This window comes from Tupaia chinensis, unplaced genomic scaffold, assembly GCF_000334495.1.
Source record: "Tupaia chinensis unplaced genomic scaffold, TupChi_1.0 Scaffold000646_1, whole genome shotgun sequence".
Lineage (NCBI taxonomy): Eukaryota > Metazoa > Chordata > Mammalia > Scandentia > Tupaiidae > Tupaia > Tupaia belangeri.
The window spans coordinates 1464788-1485125 of record NW_006160167.1 but is presented as its reverse complement, the minus strand read 5'-3'; the positions used below and the strand labels follow the sequence as shown (position 1 = coordinate 1485125).

Sequence of the window (20338 nt, the reverse complement as noted above, 5' to 3'; positions counted from 1 at the left end):
TCTTTCAAAGCTCTTCCAAACCCCACCTCCTTCTGAGGCAACAATTGTACCCATTAGCAAGGTCAGTGGTTTGGAGAAACCTGGAAAACAGCAGCTACCAGAAACCCGCTAGAATAATATCTCCAGCAGGTGATAGATTAGTTGGAACAAATTGGAACCATTGCAGTTCAGCAATCCTGGTTTCTTTCAAGCTGTTTTTAAAATGTCGTCATTTTAATACACAATCTAAGCCTCACAGAACAGTCCACAGCAGGTTAATTTGAATCATATGATATGTCACTGCCCTCAGCTGACATGAGCTCTGTTCCATGTGTGAAGCCATAATAAATCCATTCCCAACCGAGGAAAATTCCCCGTGAGAAGGTGAACTAATCCAGGCCTCACACTGGCATGCTAGCCCTCCATAATTGAAAGCAGGGCCACCTGTTCCCAGTACAGTCAGCCTATGGAGAAAAAATAGCATTAGATCAGATACTTCTTATATTGGAAATCATTCATACCTCTTGCACATTCAAATTCAGCTGTGAAGTGTTTGGTATGACATCATACAGAAATGTAGGAATGTGCCCACTTGATCCCAGTTTAGAAGTTTTGTTAACCATAGGATTTCTTAACTTTGAAATGAGATTTTTTTTTTTAATTTAATGAGAGTTGACACGTGAGAAGAACTGGTAAGGGTGCAGATTTTTCTAATTAACTCAGGGTCATTTGCAAAAACATTTGAGCTCCCTGGTGTTTTTTTCATTGTTCTTTTTGCAGGCAAATTTTTGAACCAATGTCACTCTAGCCAAGAAATGACACTTAAATGACAACAAAGAACAAAAGTGCCAAACTGAGAGGACATTCCCAACTCATTTAAATTTTATTATAAAATAATGATTAGCATACCATGTTCATCAAATCATTTAAATAACATGGTTATATCAAACAAAGTATGAGTGCCATTTCACTTTTCTTAGTTTAATCTACATGGTGTCTCTGTAGTTGAAACATATAACCACTAATGTCTTTTTCTAATAAAACAACTTCTTTCGTCTCACTCTGTTTAATCTGTTCATAAGTACACCATGAAGTTTTCAGTTTTTGTGGTTCATGCAGTCTTCGTATTGGCTTCATCTCTGGTTTTGTTTGATTTTCATCTTCAAAATTTATTTAAATGTAATCTGTTATAATACTATTTTAGATTCTATTTTCCTATATCTTATGAATTAATGTAGTGTTTTATAGATTATAATAGTTTTAATTTCTACTTAAAAATTTTATGAACATCCTAATGATTGCATTTCTATAAATCTCTTTCATTTGAATGATAGTATGTACTTAAACGCTATAAATTATTAGAAGACTTCTGAGGTACAGAAATACCACCATTCAGTAGGTTTATTGATATGAATATAAAGTGGAACTTTTAGGTTGTTTATCCTAAACGTGTATTTTTTAATGTTTTCATTTTTTGGTAAATTCTGCTTTTATGTTGCTATGACTTAATTCATTACTTAGTGGGGATTAATTCAGACTTATCTTGAAGGGGGCTCATTCAGGGGGGTTAAAACACCAACATAACCCAAATAACCTCTTGACATTTTCTAGTGTAAAAAATAAAGAGTAAGTGGGCTGACCCTGTGGCCTACTAGTTAAGGGAGCTAGATCCCACATGGCCAACTGGAGTTCAAATCTTGGCTCTGGCAGCTTCAGGAATATGCCATGCACATGTATGTGTGTACCCAAAAATATCTACAGAACATAGAAATGGAGAAGGGATGGCAGCATGACCACTTCCTGTTGGGGAATGCTTCCCCTTTCCTTTCTCTGTCTCTCACTCTCTGGCAAGTACACACATCCTCTGGCAGTGAAGAAAGAAAAGGAAGACAAGAAGAATCATTTTTTTTAATACAAGATTCAAACCAAAACAAAAAAAAAATTAAGACCTACTTGTAATAAATTAATTTTTCTTAAAATCATCCTAGTATTTAACCCATTGCCCCTTTTCTCTCTCCAAAACTAAGACCCATACCCTTATCACTGGAGTCCTGCCTCTATCTTAATTCAACTTTACAGTCATACTAGCAGGCTGTCTTCTATATTTAAGTGTAAGCTGGTTAATAAAACTGTAAGAACCTTGACTTTTACATATCCTGAATTTTATGAGTTCTAATTTCCAGCATTAGCACTGTGTTATCATAGTTTATTTTCCCCACGACTTATTGAAATGAAGCAGTAAACTTATTGTTATATCAAATAGGGAATGAACTAATAATTTTCAAATACAGGGAAGCTTCTCATTATTTCAGCCTTTTTTTTTTCAACTATAACTTGTTTTTGAGAAAGAAATTATTAAAATGAATTATTTTTAACAAACTGATTTTTTAAATAAACTTTTTAATTTTTTTCAGATAATAACCTTTTCTGTTTCTTTGTTTTGTTTTTAGAGATTTTTGCTATAGGGTATGTGCACTCAACAGAGAGAAAGACAGAAAGCAAGAAATCACCGCCTACGGGGATGGCCACACTATAATCCCTTCTGCTCTATTCTCCTCTCAGGATTTTGGGCACACATGCACCCACCATGAGTTTTAAACAGCTGGGTCCTGGACTCAAATCACAGTCGACTATGTGGGAGTCCAGTGACGTAACCATTAAGCCATCTGCTGGTCCCCCAACCTGTTTTTAAACACCAAATCTTCAGCCTTAGAATAATCAGTCATTAATTACTTTTAGCACTATAAAATGAAGGGACTTTATATTTTCTCAGGTGTGGCCAGCATTGGTGCCTCTAGGACACTACACCTCTTGAGGCTAAGTGACAGGACCAAAGAGCCCCAGAAACTGGTTGTGGAGTGGCGAAGTGATAAGAGGGCTTCACCAGGTCTCAGTCAGAGTGACAGTTCTTTAGATCTTTTTCACTATGCCTATGACTTCCCTGGTGTTGCTTTTTGCCCTGATTATTTCTCCATTCTGTTTATTAGTAGCCATAACTTTAGATAATCTTTTACTCGATAATTCAGTTCCCTATGTCCTTGCTAGGTTAGCCTCCTCTGCCAAACTCCTGTGAACTCTGACCACCTACCTCCCTCAGTTCAAGTCACAACCCTCAGCTTCCGTCCTCTGTGCCCGGTTCTATTTCCCTACAATTGGTTAATTAATTGGATTCAAGTTTTGTTGTTTTTGTTTTTCATTTTTCTACAGCTTTTTAAATTATTTTATTTTAAAATTTATTTTCTACATTTAATCACTGTACATCACAAGTTTGTAAAATGAATTTTTCTAGCATAAATACACTTCACACCAGTCCAATTAAAGTTATTACCATATACATTGTCATCAACAGACAATTCTCCATTTTTTGTCCCTTAAACATCTTCCCTCTCTATTTTTTTCCTTGATTCTCTGTTGTTTTAAAGCAAGACTGTTTTGTAAAAAATTTGAGTTTTCCCATCAGGAGGCATATAATGTGTGAAGGTTCTTCGTGTGATATTAGCAGTCACTGGTGCTCAGTGCCTGAATTCATTGGAGGTTATATGAAGGGACTTCAAAAACTTGGTGGAAAAATGAAGTTAAAGTATTAAGTTTATTTTGTTTTGGTGTAAAAGTTTGTGACATTCTTATTAGTTTTTTTTTTCATTATATACATTTTTCACACTTTTTTGAAGGTACTTCCTATTCTAATTCTGGCATTCCTTTTTTATGTTAACTTGGCATACTTTCATAAAGAGAAATGTTTCCTCATCTGTAATTTGGCTACACAACATCATTCATTCAAAAGATAGGATATTGCTTAATTCTTTCCCTTTATTTACCCATTTTCAAAAATGAATTGATATTTTAGCATATTCCATTGTGACAATTCATTGATGGTATTTGGAGTTATTTTGAATGCATTTGTTTTTAGAGAGATTTTTGTTATAGGGCACATGTGCTCGCTAGAGAGGCAGAGACATAGAGACGGAAAGCGAGAAATCACCCTCCAGGAGAGATAGTCATGCCACAATCCCTTCTCCTCCACTTTCCTCTCAGGATTTTGAGCACTCCCCCCCACACACACACACAGCCCTGGCATAAGATTTTTTGTTCGTTTGTTTTAGAGAAAGAGTTTTGTTATAGGGCACATGCACTTGCCGGAGAGACAGAGAGAGACAGAAGGAGAGAAATCATCCCCCAGGGGGTGGGCCACACTGCAGTCCCTTCTCCTCCATTCTCTTCTTGGGATTTTGGGCACACATGCACACAGGCATGAATTTTAAGTCACCGGGTCCAGGACTTGAATTGTGGTTGGCTACATGGGAGTCCAGCGACATAACCATTACTCCATCTGCTGGTCCCGCCTAGTGTGAGTTTTAAGCCACATGGTCCGGGACTCAAACCACAGTTGACTATGTGGGAGTCCAGCAATGTAACAGTTATGTCATCTGCTGGTTCCTTGGATATATATTTTTAATATGCTTAAATTTTTCTCATCGTTGGCACTGGGAACCTCTGTAAATTGGCTTCTCTATTTTTTTTTAAGGTTTTTTGCCATAGATCGAGTGCACTCACTGGAAAGAGGCAAAGACATTCATCCCATTATCAGAATTTTTTATATATATTTTTTTTATTTTAGGGGAAGAATGAAGTAAAATAGCCTGTGCTTGATCATAAAAATATGTATGTGAGTAATTTTGCTAGTAGAGGTGATTCCTAGATCTCAGGATAAGCACTGTGAGCTACTGCTGACAGGCCCAGGTTGAGGACCTGAGTCAATCCGCGTCTCTCTGAGGCTCCTCACAATCCAGGGGACAGCATATACCAGTTCGACTCGGTACATCATCATTAATTAAAGCGCTCATGTCTGTCACAGTGAGGTCTCTACACTTCACACCTTTAGTGAAAACATGTTGATCTCATTGTCATGGGCAATTTTCCAGCTCCCACACCTGTAAATACTCAGCTCCCACTGTCCACTGTCATCATGAATACCTTTAGTTGGACACTATTACAAAAACCTGAATTTGAATGACTGAATAAGAGGAGGGGAATGTACTGTGACCTAGTAATTAAAAAAAAAGTTTTATTAGAGTTATTATAATTCATAAAGTCAAGCTTCATTATGGATTTGTTAGTTCTGTGTTTTGCTTTTGCCTCTCTAAGGTTGGGAGTGAAAATTGTATCATTCCTATGCCCATACATAGCTACCCATTCATGCACTGAATGTTTTCCTAGTAAGCCTTGCTTGTCTAAAAAAAGATTTTTTTTTCTTTTGAAAATAAAATTCCAAGGGAAGAAACACTTAACAAAGAAGTTTTCTTTCATAAATGTTATGATTTGAGTATAACAAGCCATATTGAATCCATTGGGTTTTTGGTAATAGATTTCATAATACATCATAAATGTAAGTAATATGATGACTAATGGGTCAAGTAAAGTTGGAACATTTTAAATGAGAAAATAGCTGGAACAGTTTTCAGGAAACTTTTCCAGTTGATGTTTGGTTCCCCACAAGGTGTGCATTAACATAAACTTAAGGGAATCACCTCTGGGGCTTGAATTCCCTCTCTGATTTCATTATTACAATATGATTCGTTTTCTTTCACTATTAAGTCATCTTCTAGGGTGATAGGACTATAAAATAAGTATAATTTATTTGTATTTGTCTAATCTTCTTTTAACTCAATCGTTATTCCATCATTCTGTTTCCTGGTAGCCGTTCAGAAAGCTTGAAGGGTAATTAGAAACTAATAATTGACAGGCATGGGCTTACTCTGTAACTTAAAGATATAAAATATGTTCTGGGGATGGTAAGAAATTAGATCTGGCAAAGAAGTTGATGACTCAGCTGGGAGATTCTCTATTACTGCATATTTTTAAAAATCTAAACTTTGAAAATAATCCATTTATTATAGATCAGTGAGGATTATGAAAAAATTCTAAACTCTTAAACACAAGAATCTGATAATAATTGGAATGAAATCCACATTAACAACCTATTCCTGGTTCTTCATCCAGTTATATTTCCAGTTCTTGTAAAACATTATTCTGTATAGTTCCCACCATGCCTCTGTCGATAAAACTTTTCTAGTCCCTTTCTTTAATATTTTCATCTTAATGATGTTAATTTTTTATAAGTTTTTTAAAAAGTATAAATGAAGACCAGAAAAGTAGAAACTGCTCAATTTTCATCTTTACTTTTTATGCTTAATAATGCCAGGCAGGCATTTTGTTGCATAATTTTTTCCATTTATAAAAATAATCTTCCCATAATTATGAAACTGAAAATATTTGCCATGAAGGCATTCATTTTTATCAAAAAAAAAAAAAAAAAAAAAGAAAGTGCTTGGCTAGTTCAAGGATATGAAAGTTGAGAGAAACTGGGTAATAAAAATAATAGTACAGATTTGAGCCAGTTGGTGGCATAGAGATTAAGCAGGTAGAATTCACAGGGCCAACTGCACTGTTCAAATCCTGGATCCAGTAACTTAAAAAACATTCTGGGCACATGTGCATGCGTGCCCAAAAATCCCAAGAGGAAAAAGAATAGCCACATGACCATTCCTCCTAGGGGGTTGGTTTCTCACTCGCTCTATCTCTTTCTCTCTCACACAAGCACAAGCACCTTATAACAAAGCAAAATAATACTTAATAATGCAAGTGTGTTGAATTATCAGGTGTGTCAGTGATGTCATGGTTTTAGATGAAGGATTCACACATGTTGGTGTTCTTTACATAACAGTACAGGGTGCTGCTTTGTGTGTGGTGCTTCTCTTTCAGTTGTATGCTTGCTGTCCCTTGGTGAACCTGTACTTTTGAAAGGAATACCTAGTATTACAGTATAGTCTCATTTCAACTCTGGCTTTCTGGCTCTTGGCCTGTGGTCCAACTTGTCCACAAAGGACTGCCCACCCTTTCCATTTACATATAGTACAAGATTTGTTTTGCAAGGAATATGGCTCAGTGCTTTCCCTATAGGGGGACCAGGGTGAGGGACTCTGGCTCATAAAGTTCGTACTGTATACAAACAAACACGTAAAATAACATTTGCTAAAAAAATGTTATTTTAGTGATTTAAATAGCAGTGTTTCTTAGAAGCTAACATTGTCTCCCATCAAGGAAATAAGCAAACTTTTAAAAAAAGATTCAGCTGCAAGGGCACAAGTGGTAGGGTGCCACTGCACAGTATCAAGTCATATGGGAAGGCCTGGGGTTTGGATGCTCAGATGACCTGAATACACCAGGTGCACGCGCAATCCTGACTGACTGGGAAGGTTGGGGATGGATCACAGTGTGGTGAAACCCTGTTGAGGGTGCCTGCTTTTTCTCTCTCCTATGAAGGAAATAAATAAACTTTTTTTAAAGTTAGCATAACCATCTATACTACGTATAGCTCTACTAGATTTTCAAGCTCAAAAAACTCATCGGCTGCTGCTCAGCGACTGAGAAATGACATTTATAATCCTAAATTTAAAATAATCTGAATAACGGAGTTTTGATATACACATAACAGGTTGTGACATCACCCCACAGGAATGATAACTCAAATAACTGAAATATCTAAGTAATCCTTCTCTGCCAAGCCCTGGTCTGAAAAACCAATACCACAAGGAGTTAACATTAAAGATTCAATGTTCATGGACCAGCAGATGGCGTAATGGTTATGTTGTTGGACTCCCATGTAGTCGACCATGGTTCAAGTCCCGGACCCAGTGGCTTAAACTCATGCCGGGCGCGTGTGCGTGCGTGCCCAAGATCTTGAGAAGAGAATAGAGAAGGGGTTGCAGCATGGCCATTCCCCTGAGGGGGTGATTTCTTACTTTCTGTGTCTCTGTCTCTCTCTGTCTTTCTGGCGAGCACACGCACCCTATAGCAAAAACCTCCCCCCCCCAAAAAAAAGATTCACTGTTCAAATTCAAAGAAAAAATTAATATATAAAAATTTAAACTTTAAAATGATTTTTTAAAGTTTTTCTATTATGCTTCTGAAATTATTAAAGTTTAAAACCACAGCAAGACTTTTGGGACAGACTATACGAGAGAGGGGAAGCCAAGATATTGTTTAGATTTTCTTGTTCCTGAAATATGTTGAGTCCTTGTTAATCATTATATTTGCACTAGTGATCTAACAGAGATACATTACTCTTACCACAGGATAAAACTGGAAAACCAATTGTAATTAATCATTTATTTGTCATATCTGTTTCCAACTAATTTTCTTAGATACGTATCATGAGCTTTTGTTTTATGTTGGTTTGGTAAATGGATTGCCCTGATTTTGGTTTATTTAGAAAGTTTTACTTGGTAGAATAAAATCAATAATATAACTCAAATAGAATTGCAGTTGGAATTCACCAATATGATTAGATTTTTTTGTACATTTCTTTCCCGCAATCAAAATTTGAACTCTAGTTACGAAAAGAAACATTTTGTTTTATATTAGCCATTGAGCACATGTGCTGCCTGTGAGACAGGGCAAAGAAGAAAGCACTTCCTAGAGAGGGGGTCACATTGTAATATCTTCTCATCTTCCATCCTGTTGGGATTTGGGGCCCACACGTGTGTGCCATTTTTCAAGCTGGCAGGGCTAAGATATAAACCATAGTTGGTTATGTGGGATCCAGCTCAATTAGCCACAGGCCACTGGCCAGTGCTATTTATTTTGTACTATAAGTAAAATTATATGAAAGAACACATTTGATCCTTGAACAGCATGTGTTTGAACTACACAGGTCCACTTATACACAGATTCTTTGTTGTTGTAAGGGTTTGCCCATAGGGTATGCATGCTTGCCAGAGAGGGACAGAGGCAGTGAGAGAGAAAATGAGAAATCATGCCCAGGGGGATGGCCACACCACAAATCTTTCTCTACTCTTCTGGGATATTGGGCATGTACACACACATATATACACTTGGCATGATTTTCAAACCACTGAGTTCAGGACTCAAACCATGATCGGCCATGTGGGAGTACAACACCTTAACATCTATGCAACCTGCTGGCCCTACACAGATTTTTTAAAAATAAATATCAAAAATAGATTTTTTTCTTTGTTATGATTTTTCTTAATAACATTTTCTTTAGCTTACTTTATTTTATAGTATACAGTACATATAACATGCAAAATGTGTGTTAATCAACTAAATATGTCATTAGTAAGGCTTCTTGTCAACAGTAGGTTATTAGTAGTTCAGATCTGGGAGAGTCCAATCTACTTTTACATTAATTTTTTTATTGCATGAGAGGTTGGTGCTCCAGACCTCCCTATGTTGTTTAAGGTTCAGCTGTATATTCATTGTGCTGATTTGGATTGCCCAACTGAACTGTGCTTTTGTTTTGCTGCTCTGACACTAGGTATTAAATTGAAACTCCTAATTTTCATCTACACAACCTTTGGTATTAGTAAAAGCATGAGTGGTTCTATGGCTTTTCTGATGTTTCCTGAATAGCATTCCATCTTTCTCACCTTCTGCAAAAAGGTCACCTTGATGTCATAATCAAATACCTTAGCAAAAATGTTCTACTACCTTGTTGGAGGGACTGTAGAGAGTCAGAGTATATATGACACTGGCGAGCACACGCACCCTATAGCAAAAACCTCCCCCCCCCAAAAAAAAGATTCACTGTTCAAATTCAAAGAAAAAATTAATATATAAAAATTTAAACTTTAAAATGATTTTTTAAAGTTTTTCTATTATGCTTCTGAAATTATTAAAGTTTAAAACCACAGCAAGACTTTTGGGACAGACTATACGAGAGAGGGGAAGCCAAGATATTGTTTAGATTTTCTTGTTCCTGAAATATGTTGAGTCCTTGTTAATCATTATATTTGCACTAGTGATCTAACAGAGATACATTACTCTTACCACAGGATAAAACTGGAAAACCAATTGTAATTAATCATTTATTTGTCATATCTGTTTCCAACTAATTTTCTTAGATACGTATCATGAGCTTTTGTTTTATGTTGGTTTGGTAAATGGATTGCCCTGATTTTGGTTTATTTAGAAAGTTTTACTTGGTAGAATAAAATCAATAATATAACTCAAATAGAATTGCAGTTGGAATTCACCAATATGATTAGATTTTTTTGTACATTTCTTTCCCGCAATCAAAATTTGAACTCTAGTTACGAAAAGAAACATTTTGTTTTATATTAGCCATTGAGCACATGTGCTGCCTGTGAGACAGGGCAAAGAAGAAAGCACTTCCTAGAGAGGGGGTCACATTGTAATATCTTCTCATCTTCCATCCTGTTGGGATTTGGGGCCCACACGTGTGTGCCATTTTTCAAGCTGGCAGGGCTAAGATATAAACCATAGTTGGTTATGTGGGATCCAGCTCAATTAGCCACAGGCCACTGGCCAGTGCTATTTATTTTGTACTATAAGTAAAATTATATGAAAGAACACATTTGATCCTTGAACAGCATGTGTTTGAACTACACAGGTCCACTTATACACAGATTCTTTGTTGTTGTAAGGGTTTGCCCATAGGGTATGCATGCTTGCCAGAGAGGGACAGAGGCAGTGAGAGAGAAAATGAGAAATCATGCCCAGGGGGATGGCCACACCACAAATCTTTCTCTACTCTTCTGGGATATTGGGCATGTACACACACATATATACACTTGGCATGATTTTCAAACCACTGAGTTCAGGACTCAAACCATGATCGGCCATGTGGGAGTACAACACCTTAACATCTATGCAACCTGCTGGCCCTACACAGATTTTTTAAAAATAAATATCAAAAATAGATTTTTTTCTTTGTTATGATTTTTCTTAATAACATTTTCTTTAGCTTACTTTATTTTATAGTATACAGTACATATAACATGCAAAATGTGTGTTAATCAACTAAATATGTCATTAGTAAGGCTTCTTGTCAACAGTAGGTTATTAGTAGTTCAGATCTGGGAGAGTCCAATCTACTTTTACATTAATTTTTTTATTGCATGAGAGGTTGGTGCTCCAGACCTCCCTATGTTGTTTAAGGTTCAGCTGTATATTCATTGTGCTGATTTGGATTGCCCAACTGAACTGTGCTTTTGTTTTGCTGCTCTGACACTAGGTATTAAATTGAAACTCCTAATTTTCATCTACACAACCTTTGGTATTAGTAAAAGCATGAGTGGTTCTATGGCTTTTCTGATGTTTCCTGAATAGCATTCCATCTTTCTCACCTTCTGCAAAAAGGTCACCTTGATGTCATAATCAAATACCTTAGCAAAAATGTTCTACTACCTTGTTGGAGGGACTGTAGAGAGTCAGAGTATATATGACAAGTTGACTCAGCTGACAAAGTTGGTTCACACTTAGGCATACAGTGGATTTTCCCCTACATATAAAAACCATGAGCACATTGAAGACCCTTAAACATTTTGAAAAACATACATAAAGGTAAAATGAAATGAAATGAAATGGGACAAACTATTTTGTCACACATATGACAAAATTATTTGAATAATTTAATTTTTTAAAATTCACAAGCTGAGGCAAATATTTCTAGGCCTTAAGACTTCACTTATGCTCTCATTAGCTACTGGAATTCTAATGTGGGTAACTGCATATGGAATCTGTATTGGTTTTCTAGTGCTACGTAACAAATTACAACAAATACAGTGCTTTACAGCACTACGAAGTACTATCTCACAATCTTATAGGTCTGAAATCCAGGTGGATTCTGCTGGATTCTATACACAGGGTTACACAAAACCCAAATCAAAGTATGGATTGGAATGAGCTCTAATCTGGAGGCTCCTGGAAACAGTCTACTTCCAAACTCTGTCTGGTTGTTTTATGTAATCTAGTTCCTTGTGCTTACCAGGACCAAGGTCCCCAAATCCTTGTTAGCTGTTGTGCAGAAGTTGCCCTGGCTGTAGGTGCTACCCACTGTTTTCCACGTGAGCCCACCATTGTCAAAGCAGCAATGACATATACCCCTTTCCATGCTTCATATCTCTTTGCTTTCCCTTTTGCCTCTTTCATATGCTTTTACAGGGCTGATAATGAGATCAGACCCACTGGATGATATTCATATCTTAAACTCAACTGGCCTGGGGCTTTTTTTTTTTTTTTAATTTGCTTAGAGAGTACATGCACTTATTTGAAAGAGACAGAAAGGGAATATGAGAAAGCACCCTTTTCCCCCCATGGTAAATGGACACACCACAATCCCTCCTCCTGTATTTCCTCTTTATGCACTACAGGCATGCACACACAAGCACCTGGCATGGTTTTCCAGCTGACAGGTCTAGGACTCAAACCACGCAATCAGCTGTATGGGATTCAGTGACCTTAACCACCATGCCACCAACTGACCTTGAATTGGGGCCTCAATCACAACCATGAAATCCTTTCATAATACAATACCTAGATTAGTGTTTGATTAAATAGGGGATAGGAGTTCTGGAGAGAAGGGTCATCTGGAGAATTCTGCCTACCCCAGAAACAAACTAGAATGTTCTGGAGTACTCCAGCAGGAAGAAAGCAGACATGTTTATACTTCTTGCTGAATTCAAGGCCCAGTGCTAAGTATTAGGGATGAAAAATATGCACTTAAGGATCTTATTGACTGGGGAACATATAATCTCACATGAAGATACATATGCGGGGTGATGTAGAACCCAATGGAGTTTATAGATGCAACTGGCCTAATCTTGTAATTAATTAATAAATCAGCTTCTTAGAGAAAATGCTGAGCAGTATCCTGAAATTTAGAAGTTAGATAGACAAATAAAGGGATAAAGGGTACATTAGATAAAGTAGCGTGAGCAAAGTTCAAGTAGTATGAGAAGCCATGGGTTGGGGGAATTTGGCTCTATAAACTCTGATATTTAAGGAACTTTAAAGTATGAGGCAGGCAATAGCTACAGATAAGAAAAGGCAAGACCTACTCTCCCCGCCCCCAACGGCCCCCCATTTCAGATAGCTCTTTTTTTATTTTGTAGGTAAGGAAAAGTCGGTAGAGAGTTTTAAGCTGGAGCAGACCAGTCAGGGTCACATTTAAAACAAACAATTTGGAAATTACTCTATGGAGACCAGATTAAAGGGAATTGGTCTAGACATAGAAACCATTTGGGAGGCTTTATAATAGCTTAGCAATATCAAAGCGATGGAGGAGGAAAATGGGGAGCGGCTGGAGTGCTGGAAAGAAGGGGACTGGACTCGGGCAACGTTTTTGAAGACAAATTGACATAACTTAATCAGTGATTGGATTGGGACCAAAGAAAGGAAATAAAAGGAATCAAAAGTAATTTTTGATTTGAGCCACTTGGTGGATTATAGGCCCAAAGCTGAGACAGGGAATAGCATGAGAGGAATTAGTTGTTTTAGATGGATCGTTTAGTTAGGTTGTTTGAGATGGATTAATTTGATAACCCTATGGGAATTCATTAGAAAGTGACAATGGACTTTCGCATTCATTCATATTTTTTTTCCCTCGTTACATAAATAAGCATTCATTTAGTAGTTCATTTAGTAGCAGTAGTTTGGCTACTCAGAATATTAAGATGTAAGACCATTCCTAGGAGCTCATAGTTCAGTGAACTATGACAGATCCCTAAGCAGGTAACTGTAAAAGAATATAAATAGATGTCTGGTGATGGCAAAATGTACAGGAAAGCAACAAAAGCCTCCTCACTTATCCACCAGGTTCAAGAAAGATTTCCTGGAAGAAGTGACTCATGGGTGAGGCTCAGAAGATGAGTTAGAGAAGTAGCCAGAATTATTGTTCTTTTTTTTTCCGTGTTTCTTGGAGCACCTGAGATAAGAGGGTCTGTACTCAGATGGTAGCCAGCAACTCTCATATATCTGTCCCAAGGATGTGTTGCTTTTACACAGTCAGGGGAAATGGGTCCCTAAGGTTCAGCAGTTGTTTTAGGTGGATATTTGGGCAACTTGCTGCATAGGTTACCCAATTATCCCTATGGCTATGGGATGAGCACTCTGATACTTTGTTTAAGTCTTCTTGTTATGAATCTACGAAGAAGCAGATAGCTTCAGGCCCCAGCACCAGAATCTTCTTTCTGCTTTTGCTTTGTTTTGTTTTTCTGTTGTTGTTTGTGATAATACTGTCCTGGAATTAGAGAGTGGTGATTGTTATAAAAACCTTGTAGTAATTCTAAAAGCCACTGAATTGTACTTTTCTTTTTTTTTTGGTGGTTTTATTTTTTAGAAAGATTGATGCTATAGGGCACATGTGCTCACCAGAAAGACAGAGAGACAAAAAGTGAGAAGTCACCTCCCAGTGGGGATGGCCATGTCACAGTCCCTTCTTCTCTACTCTCCTCTTGCCTGGCATAAGCTTCAAGTCACCAGGTCCAGGACTCGAATCATGGTCCAGCAGCATACGGGGAGCAGGTAACAATTCAGCATTATATAAGGGTGACTCAGGTGTCTGACCCTTTCTCATGGACAACTAGCTGGAAGTAGGACTCTCAGAGTGTTACTAAGCCTCGTGAGGAAGGACAGCAACCAAGCTTGAGAGAAGACACAATGAAAAGGAATGATACCCCAAGGGAGCCGAGTATCCAGGAGGAAACCCAAAGGTGCTGCATTTGAGGAAGTTGAGAAGGAACCCTCCTTAGAAAGAAGGATGTTAAATATTAACTTTATCAGGACCAGCAGTTAGCATAATGGCTATGTCGCTGGACTCCCACGTAGTCGACCGCGGTTCGTGTCCCGGACCCGGTGGCTTAAAACTCACGCCAGGCGCATGTGCATGTGTGCCCAGGATCCCGAGAGGAGAATAGAGGAGAAGGGATTGTGGCATGACCATCCCCCCTGGGGGGTGATTTCTCGCTTTCTATCTCTCTGTCTCTCTCTGGCTGGCGAGCGCACCCACCCTATAGCAAAAAAACTCTCAAAAAAAAAAAAAAGGAATATTAACTTTGTCTGTGTAACAACTTAATTTGCCATTCCTAACTTTATCTGGGTTATGCCTTCTGTTCTATCCTGAGTCCACCCCCTATAGCAAAAAAACTCTCAAAAAAAAAAAAAGGAATATTAACTTTGTCTGTGTAACAACTTAATTTGCCATTCCTAACTTTATCTGGGTTATGCCTTCTGTTCTATCCTCAGGCTGCAACGAAATGAACACTTACTAGATTCTGTCAAGCACGTATATTCATTGAACACAGACATTTGCAAGATGCACTGTGCTAGGCACTGGGTTATAAAATGTATGGTGTGCATTGCCTTCCTGATGCTTACAGTCTTACATCTTTTTGTTAATCCAAACCAAAGATGATATAAGGCTAAATAAAATGGCAAAAACCAGAAACAATAAGCCTAATTAGTTTTAATGTCAGGTGACTTAGTGACAAAAAAACAGGAGAACATCTGGTATATGGTACATATAAAATGAACTATGGGTCTGCCTGTTACACGGGGTACAGTGTTTGAACGTTTTTCAGTGCAGAATGTAAGGAAAGGTACAGGGACTCTTCTGGTTCACAACAGGTCACAAAGGGAACACATTGTTATGCATAAACTTAATTAGAGAATGATGGGGGAGGCTCCTTCAATCAGTTAGCTAGTTAAATATTTATTAATATGAGTATTTATGTTTCAAATTGTTCCGAGTAGTAAAAGAAGTCCTTTTTCCTTAGAAGGAAGAATGCTGGTTCATGTAAGTAACAAACTGCAGAGCCTGCTTCAGTTTGCCTTGGAGTGTGAGGGTGGAAATGGGAAGGGCTAGCCTTGCTGACCACGTGTGGCCCTCACGCTATCAGAAATAGACAGTCACATAGATTGGCTGGGAATGTAACATGTAAGTAGCTCAGGAAAGTATTCTTTCAGAAAAAATCTGCAGAAATACTAGTAAAAGGAGTTAAAGGAATATAGCATTCTGGCATCCTAATGAGTCCATGATGTAGGTCTGAGGACACTTACAAGGAGCTTGACAGAGAGATAAAGGCTTTTAGTCGACAAATGATCATCAATAATTTTCTTATCTTTTTTACTTCTGTAGCGGACATCAACTTGGATATATCAAAGCCTTTGAAAGCAAACCTGAGTTTTACCAAACTGGATCAGATAAACCAATTTTTAAAGAAGATACAAAGTGCACATAGCAAAGAGACTTCTGCCCTGTCAGAACCCATGTTGAATAAGGATGAGCTTCCGGTCTCCAAATATTACCGTGGAAAGGTGACTAAACCTAAAGTTCATGGTGATGGAGTGCAAAAATGTCCAGTTCAAGAAAATGTGTGGAGAGCTGTTTCCTACTTTCAAAAAATTTCTGTCCATACTACTCAGATTGTGATCTCCATGGAAACTGTCCCCCACCCTAGTAAGCCATGCCTGTTGGCATCTCTCTCAAGCCTCAGTGGAAGCCTTAGTGTCAAAGCAGCGCAAAAAGTACCTGGTAAGTCACAGAAAATGGGAGGTGGGAAAAAAGAGCAAGCAGTGGATTGTTAGTATCTAGATTATTTTAAAGATTATATTATGTAGAAGTTAAAAGTTTTAAAGGCCATTAGAGATGTCTTCTTTGTGACCATTTTTAGAGATAATTTTGTAACAGATCCTTTAAAGCTAGATATTTTTAAACTCTGAACTAAAATGTTCCTGCCAACCTAAGGCATGGTTTAACATATCTTTTGTTTTATCCTTTGCTTGTTTGTGTGTGTGTGTGTGTGTGTGTGTGTGTGTGTGTGTGTGTATTTACTTACTAAAAGGCTCATATGCTCACCTGAGAAACAGAGTAAGAGAGAAAAAGAGAGAAAGCATCCCCTGGCGGTGGGAGTGGGGGAAGGATGGCCACACCACAATCCATTCTCCTCCATTTTCCTCTCAGGATTTTGGACACACACACAGTGTTTTTTCAAGCCTCCAGGTCCAGGACTCAAACTATGCAGTCAGCCGTGTGGCATCCAGCTACCTTAACCACCACACCACTGACTGGCCCTTTACAGATGTCTTTAAGACTGTTAATTCCTAAATTTCTTTTTACCTTAAATATCTATACTGGAACAAAAGGGAGTCAGGTTTTGTGAACCATTAGAACAGTGGTTCCACAAGTATGGACTCAGGCCCAGCCACATCAGCATCATCTGGGAACTTGTTAGAAATGCAGATTACCCGACCCTGCCCATGACCTAGTGAATGAGAAACTGGGTGTGGAGCCCAACCCTCTGTGCTTCAGAAAGCCCTACAGGTGATTTTGATGCACTGCATTAAGTCACTGGTAACTGTTTAAGAAAGAAAAACTGCTGTGGTGGCAGATATGCTGCACAGCGTGTATTATGATGGAAGCCCAGGTTCAATTTGGTAGCGGCATTGAGGCGGTTATCAGGCAGCAGCAACTGGTAGAGAAAGGCAGTGCTTCTGTGCCTAGCCTAGCCAGAGAGGAATGGACCCTGCAAACTGAACATCATTGATGGGTGGAGGGGTGAGACGTTAACTGGCAGTGACAGCTATATTTTTCTTTTCTGCTACCATGACTAAGTTCTAATGTGCTTTTTCATATTGAATCAAAAAGTTTGGGCAAAAGAAAAGTAAGGAGGAGAAGAGAAAAAGAAAAGGCAGATCACAGGTGGGAAATAACAGCTTTCAGTCACAGAAACTGCTACTGTAAAAGTGCAGGGCACGATGCCAGAGAAATTCTCCTGAAGGTAAAAGTAGCAAATAGGAACCGTTTTTTTGCCACTTTAATTTGGAGGGAAAAAATGGGGCTAGAGGATAGTGACAGGGATAAAGTAAATCCTTGAACTTTCTGGGATGTACTTGCTTTTCCCAAAATAATTAAGTAGCAGCTGGAGCCTAACTGTAACTTAGTTCCCTATAGCCAGATTGGGCACAGTAGTTTAAGAGATAAAGAAAAAGTTTTATAGTGGAGAAGTACGAATTGTAGGCCAAAACATAGATGATTTATTTCTTTCTCACAGAAATACTTGTGACCAAGCCAGCTAAAAAGCTTTGTACTTTTTTTTTTATTGTCTTAAGAGTTAGAAATGAAAAATGTTAGGTTCTTGGGATATGAAAGACTGAAACATTGGAGGCTACAGTGTCTGATTTATCCACAAATAAGTTGAGACCCAGACAACAATGGGCCTGTTCCCATGCCTTTCCTGTGGTACCTTAACCATAGCGAGAAAAGGTTAGGACTCAGAGTGGAAGAATTTAAACATTTGGGACACAATTCCAGCCTTTTTTTTCCATCCTCATCTCTTCTTTATTCATTTTCTACTCATATTTTTTCTACCTTTAATGGTATTTATCCTTGGTAAACATCTCTAAAATATATTTAAAATCCTTCTATCACTGAGCTACACAAGTTAGGCTCATTCTGATTTTATAACCTTTTTTTTCCCTGTAGAAATACTTTTTTACCTCTATGCATTTTACAGTTATGATATTAAGTCTTGTTACAGAAATAGAAACTATAGCTTTAAGACATACTTCATGCAACTTTAGTCTGTAGTGTTTAGCAAACATTCTAAAATAGTTAAAATTTAACTTAGCCATTTAATAGGAACAATTGTGAGATCACATCATGAACAACAAATTTTTTTTCTATTTTTCTGCTTTATAGAACAGCATATTTAAATGGTTAAAGATATAAAGTCAGCAAAATAATAAAATATTATAAAATAAAATAGACTTGTATTAAGTTCTAGTTATAGAGAAAAGTTGATTTCTAAAAAATATAGTTGAGAGGTTTCTACATATTTTTCCAAAAATTAATTCTAACTATTTTTAAAAATATAATGTAAGTTTTAAATATCAATTTCATTATGTTATTAAATATCTTAAAAATTCATGCTTTACATTTTGGGAGAAATATACGCAAATATATATTCAAGGTACAGTTTTAATAAGTGATAAGAAGTGTCTACCACCAAAACACACACACACACACTCACACACTCACACTAACCTCTTACCAGTAGTCATAATTCTTTTTGTATATTTCAAGTGACATTGTTCTACAGTCAACCAGAATTTCTTATAATGTATCTTTGAGCTCAGCAGAGTTAATGTTGGACTTCTATAGTCTGAATCTAATATAGAAATACTTAACTGTGTCTTTGATTTTGCAGTTTATATAACTATTGTGACCATCTGCAGCAGCTGCACTTTTCAAATTATTTGCTGAACCAAATTGAGCACAATGACAAAAGTAGTCATCTTAGATGTATTATTAAACAGAGAAAGAAAAAGGAGCATTGCCTTGGTACATACAGTATAGCCATCTGCTGTACAGATGTTATTGTATAGAATGACTTAAGATAAAATAATTGTAGAAAATTTTCATTAAAACCTCAACAATTTGCACTTGTTTATGCGAATCTGCATAACTCCCCAATGAGACAACACGCTTGGGATTTCTTTGGTTCTCACTCACTTTCTCTTTGATCCTTTTTGATGTGCTGACTTTAATAAACACAGTCGAAAACACTGCGCAAAAACATCATGGAAAAAACTACAAAGGAACAATTATAGCAACAGAAACTACTCTAATCCCTAACTTACGCAAGCTATTTTTAGTGAAATATTTTTTTAACACTCTTTATGTGACAATGTTATATAAACAGGGTAAAATGGTCTTTTCCAGATGAGTTTTAATTTAGGAGCTGAAATAGGTTTGTAATGCTAGAAGAATCTTATGCACTAGGTAATATTTAGAGAAGCACCACTGGGAATGTGTCGTAGGCATGTTTCCTCACTTGTCAAAGGTATAAAGAAAATTTAAGTTCACCTAATGATTATATTTTTTATCATCTAAACTACCATAAGATTATGGAGAACAAGAAGCATATGGAAAAAGAGGATAATTAAAGAGTAAAAGGGAAAGTTGATTTTCTTCCCAAAACATTGTCAATACATTTAAATAATCTGGAATGCCTTCATATTCATGTACTCATTTTTAAACTAAATATTTACAGAGTATTCACTGAAGCAGTTAAAGAAGTTCCTGTCTCCATCCTTTGGAACAAAATGATATGGATAAATATTTTCTGCTTTATAAAAAAAAAGTCGCCAGTTCTTAGCCTTCCGTACTACTCTATAACCCTAAGCTATGAGAGTTTCAAGGGACACTATTTTTTTTTTTAATTCCACTCTGCAGATGCTAGTGTAGCAGTGAGTTATAATAACCTAAATCATATTTCTTTTAGAATGCTGTATTTTCCCATGTGTCTTTGGTAAGATGGCTCAGAAGTTCTGACTTTAGTAGACATAATGCTTGTGTTTTTGAAGCTTAATAGTGCAGAAAATCCTATGATTTTATTATCAATAATAAAATGAATCTCGTTTAGAAAAAATATATTATGCAATATTTTAAGGCAGGTAATACTTCCATTGCTGGCCAATAAAATCATATCATTTTATAGTAGGTTCTTTAAAAAAAAAAAAAAAAAAAAAAAAAACC

The 20338-nt window shown here is 37.0% G+C and overlaps 1 protein-coding gene across 1 annotated transcript in view; it reads left to right on the top strand.

Annotated features, from left to right (window-relative positions):
* Nucleotides 1–20338, top strand: part of VPS13B (vacuolar protein sorting 13 homolog B) — an 806861-nt gene that overhangs the window by 593493 nt on the left and 193030 nt on the right. Inside the window, exon 36 of the mRNA XM_027776225.1 lies at nt 15938–16333. Within this exon, the coding sequence (XP_027632026.1) occupies nt 15938–16333 (396 nt within the window). The remainder of the gene's footprint in view (nt 1–15937; nt 16334–20338) is intronic.